A 9323-nucleotide genomic window follows, 5' to 3' on the forward strand; every position below is an offset into this window, starting at 1 on the left:
CCAAGAATGAGACAAATCTGTCAGCAGTACGGATAGCATCACACTGTGCCAGAAGACAGTGCTAAATTATAAATGTTAATGACAGATGGACTCACGAAAGCCACCAGCAGAACAAAAGGAACCGGGAAACACCCTTTCTGCAGTGTTTGATGTAGGTCCTCATGTTAAGGAAGATACACACTGGTCCCCCTTTATCTGTGGGGGATGCCTTCCAAGACCCCGAGTGGATGGCTGAAACCACAGATAGTACCAAACCCTATATACAGGGTGTCCTGTAAATGTGTATACATACTTCAACAGCTGACAGCTCAATTTTGAAAGTAAAATGTATTTTAATACATACTGCCTTTACAATTATTCAAAGTGTGTGTATACATCTTTGGGACACCCTACGTATTATGCTTTTTCCTATACATACATACCTATGATAAAATTTAATTTATAACCTAGGCACAGTAAAAGATTAATAATGATAATTAACAATAGATCAATTATAACAATAGCTATATATATAAAAAGTCAGCAACCAGAAAACCATAACGAGGGGAACAACCAGTCGCTATGACACCCACTGCAGCCAGCGAACCAGTCGGATTGGAGGGTTGGGCCAGCCAGCCAACCTCCCGCGTCCCCTTCCCCCAGCCGGCCCTCCCCCTGATCGGCACCCCCACCCCAATCAGGGGCAGGGCTGGCCTGCCACCCACCTGCGGTCCCTCCCCCTGGCCAGCCCCACCCCCAATGGGCCCCACCACCCCAATCAGCCCGCAGCCCCTCCCCCCAGCCAGCTCCACCCCTGATCGGCCCCCACACACACACCAATCAGGGGTGGGGCCGGCTGGCCCACCACCCACAGCCCCTCCCCATGGCTGGCCCCACTCTTAATCACCCCCCTCCCCAATAGGGGAAAGGCCCACTGGCCAATTGCTCACAGCCCCTCTCCCAGCCAGCCCAGCCCTGATCAGCCCTGATCAGCCTAATTGGAGTGGGCCAGCTGGCCAACCTCCGGCCGTCTCCTCCTCCTGACAGGCCTGGCCCCAGTCCGCCAATTGGGGCTGGGCTGGCCACATCCCACCCATGCGCAAATTCGTGCACTGGACCTTTAGTATTGTAATAAAAATTAGGTGAAATGTGGTCTCTCTCTCTCTCAAAATATCTTATTGTATTCACCTGTTCACTTAAAGAAAGCATTTTACGGCTTCTCTTCGGCATATCTGAATTGCCAGCATCACTACTCTTGTGCTTTGGGGTCATTAGTAAGTAAAATAAGGGTGACTTGAATACCAGTACTGAGATACCATGACAGTGGCCTAATAACCAAGATGGGACTGTGATTGACAGGTGCGGTGCATGTACAGTGTGGAGACACTGGACAAAGGGACAGAGCACACAGCATGAGATTTCATTACACTACTCAGCATGGTGTGCAAGTTAAAACTTATGATTTTTTTATTTCTGGAATTTTCATTTTAATATCTTCAGACTTCAGTTGACTGCAAGTAACCAAAACTGTGGAAAGAGACCTAGCTGGTGTCGCTCAGTAGTTAAAGCATTGGCCCATACACAGACCCACAGACCAATCACTGGTTTGATTCCTGGTCAAGGGCACCTACCTGGGTTGCATGTTTGATTCCCAGACCCCATTGGGTGCATGCAGGAGGCAACCAATCGATGTGTCTCTCTCACATCATCAGTCAATGTTTCTATTTCTCTCTCTCTTTCTCTCTCTCTCTCACTCTCTCTCTCTCTCTCTCTCTCTCTCTCTCCCCCCCCCTTCCCTCCCTTCCTTCCACTCACTAAAAAAAAGAATTAATGGGAAAAATAGCCTCAGGTGAGGATTAACAAAAACTGCAGACAGAGACACTGCGGGTAAGGGGCACTCTGCAGTAGCCATGTTCTCTCTGAGGGGGCATCTCTGACTTCAGCTGGAATGGCAGCAGGCTATTAAATGCCACCCACCTTTCCTACCAGTGTCCCTTAGTTATTAGGAAATGTTCATTTGCATACACAATCTTGAACTCAGAAGTAAGAGTCTTCAGAAAGTAAAATGACAGAAGGAAAAAATGAGGAATAAAGAAAGAGCACAGAGGTAAAAAAGGAAGAAAGGGGTCTGAAAAAAAAAGAAGAAAAATAAAAGATGAAAGAAAAAATGGTGGGGCGGGGAATAATTATTCAAATACTTGCTGAGCAACTACTGCACAACAGATGCTGCACCAGGCAATAGAGATAATGTGGTGGGGAAAACAGTCATGGTTTCTGGCCTCATGGAGTATAATTTAGTAAGAGAAAAAGACATTACTTAAACAACCACACAAAGAAATGCAAAGTTGAAATCCTGATAAGTGTTTTGAAGACAGAGTATATGATACTCTGAGTACATATAACAGAAATGATCCTGGGAAGTCTTCTGTAAGGAATTGATAATGAAGCTGAATTTCAAGGGAGCAAAGGTTTGAGGATGGAGACACCTCCAGGCAGTGGGACTGGCATATACAAAGGCCCTGTGGTAAGAAGAGTAGTGAGAGAGTAGGAGGAAAAGAAGGCAGGGAGTGTCGGGAACAGAGAGAATTTGGGAGAGTACAGCATGCCTAGTGAGCCTGGAGGAGTAAGCTTTCATTCAAGCATTTGCATCTTCTTCCCAAGAACAATACAACCCGTCAAAAGTTTTAAGCATAAGAGTAGCATGATCTCCATTTACTGAGCAGCTAACACAGGCACCGTTATGGGCCTGCCCCTCTGTCCACACTCCTCCCCACTCGCCTCACTCACCCCATCTGCCAGGTAAGCTTTACCTTTCATCCAGCCTGCGAGGCTTACTCTCAATTTAGGGTTTTGCATTTGGGGCTCCTCCTGCCTAGAACCCTCTTTCCCACATGTCTCACCCCTCACTTCACCTTAGATCTCTACTCAAAGGTCCTCTCAGACAAACCTTTTCTAAAAATGCAAACTTAGGCCTATAGATCCCACTGCTCTTTATCCTCATAGCTTGCTTGATACAGTTTCACTATTCTCATCACTAGTAGAGATTATGTTCTAAATTTGTTAGTTTTATAACACATCTATGTGTATAGATCCACACAAACAGAATTCGGCTGCAGGAAGGCAGCATCTGGACTGCGCACACGGCCTGTTACACTGCAGTGCTCCCTAAGTGCTCAGTGAATGTTTCCAAACAATGAGTGCTGATTGTCACTTAGATTACAATCACGCAAAAGACCGGTCCTCTGGCCTGGTCATTTTATTATCTGCATTCTCTCCATGGCTGCACCAAACAAGAGAGCCTCGAATTTTAGAAAGAATTGTCAATCAGAAATCTCTACTTACCGTTCCTAGTTGCATCAGAACTCAATGAAACATGGAGAAAAACATGAATATGAGATTATTCTACATCAGGCACATGAAAGAGGAGATATTTGCAAGTATGCAGGTAGGACTGGTAGGATTAGAGATACTGTTTGCAAAAACAGTGTGGCTGTCCTAATTGAAAAATACCAAAGAAAAAGAATTAATTGTATCACCAGAGGCTAGAAGAGGGAAAAAGTCGACAAATATTGTCCTTATGTCACTGAAAAGCAGCATGGAGAAGAGTTATCTCAAAGAACCAAGGCAATTAAATACAGTGAACATCTATGAAGTGTGTATTTATTCCTTAAGACTTTATGGCGCATATTAATATACAAAGCACCATAATAGATGTTGGGGCAAAAGTAAGCTGTACTACTAGACACATTCTGTAATATTGAGAAAGGAAGAAAGTTTTAAACTCTGGTTTTGAAAAGGCAACTAAGGGGGAAGGGTGAAGAGTACAATCCTTAGAGAAATAGATTGCCATGGGACTGGAGAGAGAAGGAGAAATAAAAGTAATCTCCTCCCAGGTTAACATTAGGACCCAATGCTCCTATAAACTAAGAAATAACATTCAATAAACATATCTGTTTGTTTTTTAAGGCAGATAAAACAAAACCAGCATCTTGTTCATGGAAAACTCTTAAATTGTCTTCATGAGGGTGGGAGGAAGAGGGAAAGGAATGCAAGAGGAAGGAATGCTTATGGTTGAAATTTGTGAGCAGTAAAGAATACTTTGCTTGATTTTCTAATTTCTCTTTGCACACAATGAGCTCAAAAGGGCTTACCAGAATGGACCTGATACAGAGGCAGTGACCACCAGACTCTATGTTCTGATAGAAGAATTGTAAAAATCATACCCTGACTTCCCATGTTGAGTTACTTTTTTAAAAAAATATGTTTTTATTGGGTTCAAAGAGAGTGAGAGAGAGAAAGAGAGAGAGAGACATAAGCATCGATTGGTCGCCTCCCACACACCCCTACTGGGGATTGAGCCAGCAAAGCAGGCATGTGTCCTGACCAGGAATTGAACCTGTGACCCCACTGGTGCATGGGTCAATGGTCAAGCACTGAGCCACACCGGCCGGGCGAATCACAGTTTAGGTGAAAATATTGAGGTCTTCTATTAAAATGCAAATATTTTAATTATTATAACAATTGCCTTGTTAAGAGTGTGGCCAATGGACCAGAAACATCAGCTTCACCTCAAAGTCAACTTACAGATGCAGAAAACCAGGCCTCATCCAGACCTGCTAAATCAGATTCTGCATTTAAGAAGGTCTCTGGGTAAACTTATATGAACAGGAAAACACCTGTGTGTATATACACATACATACATACATACATATATTCTCTAAGAAATTAATTCAGTGAAATATTGTCTTTACTGGTAATACCTAGAACATTTTCACACTATCCTAAGAAGAGCACAGAATTCTGGAATAACTGAGAACAAACAAATGCAGTATTTGTGAATTAGGAGTGACAGAAAAGTGATGAATCTTGGGACATGGCCAAAACGGTCCACCTGAGTCTGAGACAAGAGTCAGATTCATTTACAGAACCAGGGTCTGAGAGTGAGCATGAGCGCCTGCGCATGGGGTTGGGATGAACTAGGAAAGGGAGAAGGAGGGGGAATGAAAGGGAAATGAAAGAATATTACTTTCTAATTTTCTTTATGGATTTCCCTGGGTTTTATGTATTTACCAACAGATTTGCTTCGGGGGATCATTTTACAATAAATCAACTGCTCCCTAATATGCCCACACATTTTAGAGAGGGTAGGCAAGGCGTAAATCACCACAGCTTCGGGGTTATCTGGCTTCTAGTTCTCTCTGGGCTACTGACCAGCTCAGTTCTCCAAAAGAGGGCATTTCGCCTTGAGGTTTGTACTGTAAGCACTATACCATGGTTTCCAGCTACACGTGACCCCTAGTGGCAGCTTACCAATTCATGCCAAATGAAAAAAATTGGCATGAAGGAGTTTGAACTGAAGTAGTGGGGGAGATATTCAGCATGGATGTATACATCAACAAGCTCCACATATGTTCATACATGTGTAAACACATGTACTAGCTGTACATACTTTTCTAAAGTCACCTCTAAAATTTCATTAACTTTTCACTTACATGTTAACTTGTTGCCGCTCTCAGTGAAAGAAATCAATGTAAATTGTCTATGCCTCCATGTGTGGAAAACATATTAGTGCAAAGGAAACCTTTCCTCCAGAAAGTACACAAGGAGAGTTGTCTCATGAGTAGAGTGAAGCATCATCCCAACAACAAGTTTGTATACCAGCATAAGCATCTCCCAACAAGTCCCCCAAATCCCGGGGAGTTATCCCGTAAAAACTGTATCTCATTTAACAGCACATGGTGGAGCCTTTGCTCTGCTGAACTGGTAGGGTTAACTATACAATGCTTTGGAGATTTGTCCTTTTCAAATACTCTGATGAAAATTTTTTTGTTAACTTCATGTTTTTATGAGAGTAGGATTAGCAACCATCATCTAAATTGTTGTCAGCACTGATACAATGCAATGACATAGGATTAGGCATGAAGGAACGGAGCACCCATTATATCTGGATTGGCTGAAGTGCGAGCCAAGTTTAATGCATGATGTCCCTGGTTATGCTTGGCAGTGGATATAGAGATTAAACCCAAAGCCTCTGCTCTTTCTGCAAGTAGCCATCCATGCTGGAAAGAGTGAATGGACCAAAGTGGTTTCCACAAGACAACCCACAAGAATTCTCTCATGAGAAATGGTCTTAGTTTCTTACCATTGCAAGATCGAATGTTCCCAGCTATGGCTTCTGAAGAACCTCTCTAGTCCTGTCACTTGACCATCTGGAGAAAACCTGCCGGAGTAAATACCCCACTGCATTTTTCTACACTTGCATTCTTTCAGTGGTGTACCTATGAACGTGACCACAGATACTCTCCTTTTATTCGTCAGAGGCAGAAGCCTCAAGCTCCCGATCCACGTCTTCGCAGCTGCTGAGCCATGCTATTTCGTAAGCTATGCTCATTTTAATTTGCTGCTCAGCCCAATTCTACAATCGCAAAAGCCTGGGTAGCAGCATGACCTGCTGGTCTAGACACCAGCCTGGGCATCAGGAACTCGGAGTTTAAATTCCGTCTCTGAGACACGGTCGCTCTGAAGATGTGAGCCGCCCTAGGAAGCACGGACCGTGGCGACCAAACAAGCCCGCCCGGAACCATGTGGCTGTGCGCTACCACCAGCAAACGCCCCTGCGCTGTGCTCAGGGCCCTGCTCAGTCACCTTCTAATTCAGGTCCCGGCTGACACAAAACAAAACGCGCAGGGAAAGGCAAAGGGCGCGTGGCCCAGCTTGCCCTGGAGGCCGAAGGACTTCGCTCAGAGTTCAGGAGGCGCAGGCGCAAGAGGAAGACGTCAAGGTCCCTGGTCTCACCTTTCAAGCCGGTGGCTTTATCGTAGAAGACCAGGTCGTCGGTCTTCCTGTGTCGACGATTCTCTCTGGGAAGGCCAATGTCACCTCTAAGCGTAATAATGGCCCCAACGTGAGGGACGCACCGTGAACATCCTGAATGCGATGGATACGTCAAAGCGAACAAGGGTGATAGAAGCAACCTGTGCCTGAAATCCTTTACAGCTCACACAGGCTGCGACGGAAGGGACGACTCTCCCGGTTCCAGTGGAGAGAGGAGGAAGCAGGGCGCGGGGCGGTTGGGGGGGACCCGCTGGGGGCTGTTGTCGCCACCGCAGCCTCTGTGCTCGCGGCGTGGGAAAGGGGGTGTGAGTCCCCCGGGCGCGAGCCGCTTCACGTGGGGTTGGGGGCGGTGGGGGGGGGGGCGGGGGGAAGGCGATGGCGGATGTAGACAACCTCAACGTCGACAGCATCATCCAACGGCTGCTGGAAGTGAGGGGGTCCAAGCGTGGTAAGAATGTCCAGCTGCAGGAGGATGAAATCAGAGGACTGTGCTTAACATCTCAGAAGATCTTTCTGCACCAGCCCATCCTGCTAGAGCTTGAAGCCCCGCTCAAAATATGTGGCGATATCAATGGGCAATACTATGATTTGCTTCGACTCTTTGACTCCGGTGGTTTCCCGCCAGAAAGCAACTACCTGTTTCTGGGGGACTACGTGGACAGGGGGAAGCAGTCGCTGGAGACTATCTGCCTCTTGCTGGCCTACAAAGTCAAATATCCCGAGAATTTTTTCCTTCTCAGAGGAATCCACGAATGTGCCAGCATCGATCGAATTTACGCATTTTATGATGAGTGTAAAAGAAGATACAACATTAAACTATGGAAAACTTTCACAGACTGCTTTAAGTGTTTCCCGATAGCAGCCATCGTGGATGAGAAGATATTTTGCTGTCATGGAGGTTTATCACCAGATCTTCAATCTATGGAGCAGATTCAATGTATTATGCGGCCAACTGATGTGCCAGATCAAGGTCTTCTTTGTGATCTTCTGTGGTCTGACCCCAATAAAGATGTCTTAGGCTGGGGTGAAAATGACAGAGGGGTGTCCTTCACATTTGGTGCCGAGGTGGTTGCAAAATTTCTGCAGGAGCATGATTTGGGTCTTATATGTAGAGCCCATCAGGTGGTGGAAGATGGATATGAATTTTTTGCAAAGAGGCAGTTGGTCACTCTGTTTTCTGCACCCAATTACTGTAGAGAGTTTGACAATGCAGGTGCCATGATGAGCGTGGACAAAACATTAATGTGCTCTTTTCAGATATTAAAGCCGGCAGAGAAGTGGAGTGCCGTGAGACCCGCAACAACTCCAAGGGGTATGATCACAAAGCAAGCAAAGAAATTGATATAATCTTGACACTGCCTAGCTGGGACTTGTAACATATAGTATATAACCTTCCTTTCTAAAACTGTAATGTGTGTTGGTCAGCTTGCTCAAATAGTGTGTTTGTGGGACCCTCCCTTCCATTTTTTTCAGTTAATGAATGGCATTTGCTGGTTATCACAGCAAATGAAAGACTTCACTCCCAAGAAAAAAAGTTTTGTTTTTTAATTCTCTCTTCCTTTTTGCAAGCAAGTTTAATGATGGTGTTAAAGCTGTGCACCCCAGACAGTTTATCCTGTCTAAGGGGTTAGTGCACAATTGACTTTCTTTTTTCAATTCAGTGCAACCCACAAATGATGTAAGTGCTCATTTTCTTTAGGATATAAAGAGAGCCCTAGGGTGCTCAGTCTGTATGTTATTGTCGCAAAATGCATATTATTGATACAAATCACTGTGAACATTTTTTAAAGACTTCGTTTCAAAGGGATTGCTTATTTCTCTCATTGTCTTATTCTCTCATTGTCAACTAGTTTTATAGCTATCAACAGTAGGAGTAACTTTCAACCTTGCCAGCATTGCTGGTCTAATGCATGTTTAATTAAAGCACACTTTCCTCTGCCGTATACTTAAAATGACAATTAAAGCCATTTTTAAAATGTTTGTGACTTTCCTAAAGCCAAAGTGTCTGTTGAAATATATATTGACACACCCCCAAGTACAAGGAGGTGTGGTTGTGTGCCCATGCCACCTTCTTGAGGATTCAAAACCAGGTGTTTGAGTTTGAATAGCAATTAGTAACATAGTGCTGTTTAAGCTATTAATGATTACAGTTAATAACATTTTGCACATTTTCCATACAGTTTATTCATTAAGTAATCTTTTTACAGCTTCATCAGGCCTGAACTGAACCCGTCCATTCATAAAGCTCCAGATTATAGAAACAATACTTCTATACGACTGAGCGATTATGCTTTCTTTGGCCTACAGTCTTTATTCTGCTGTGAAGTCAAAACAAAAGAACTAACTTACCTATCCACCAGTTTATACAGAACTTACATTATCTATGACTTTTTTAAACCAAGATTTGTTCAAAAGAAATCTGTTTCAACAGACAACCGTGTACAATACCATGTGATGAAACTGAATTCAGAAGTATTAAATGACGAACTTGTTAAATCCTCTCAGTGTCA

At 44.2% G+C, this 9323-nt stretch overlaps 1 protein-coding gene across 1 annotated transcript; it reads left to right on the plus strand.

Moving 5' to 3' along the window:
* Window positions 1-7188: 7188 nt before the first annotated feature.
* On the plus strand, window positions 7189-9040 carry LOC308528459 (serine/threonine-protein phosphatase PP1-gamma catalytic subunit-like; the record flags this gene model as incomplete). Its single annotated transcript, XM_081104041.1, has 2 exons — window positions 7189-8125; window positions 9021-9040. The coding sequence occupies 2 exons, from the start codon at window positions 7189-7191 to the stop codon at window positions 9038-9040; spliced, it is 957 nt and encodes a 318-aa protein (XP_080960167.1).
* Between the last annotated feature and the right edge of the window lie 283 nt (window positions 9041-9323).

Source organism: Myotis nattereri (genome assembly GCF_964212035.1).
Source record: "Myotis nattereri genome assembly, chromosome: 12".
Taxonomy (NCBI): domain Eukaryota; kingdom Metazoa; phylum Chordata; class Mammalia; order Chiroptera; family Vespertilionidae; genus Myotis; species Myotis nattereri.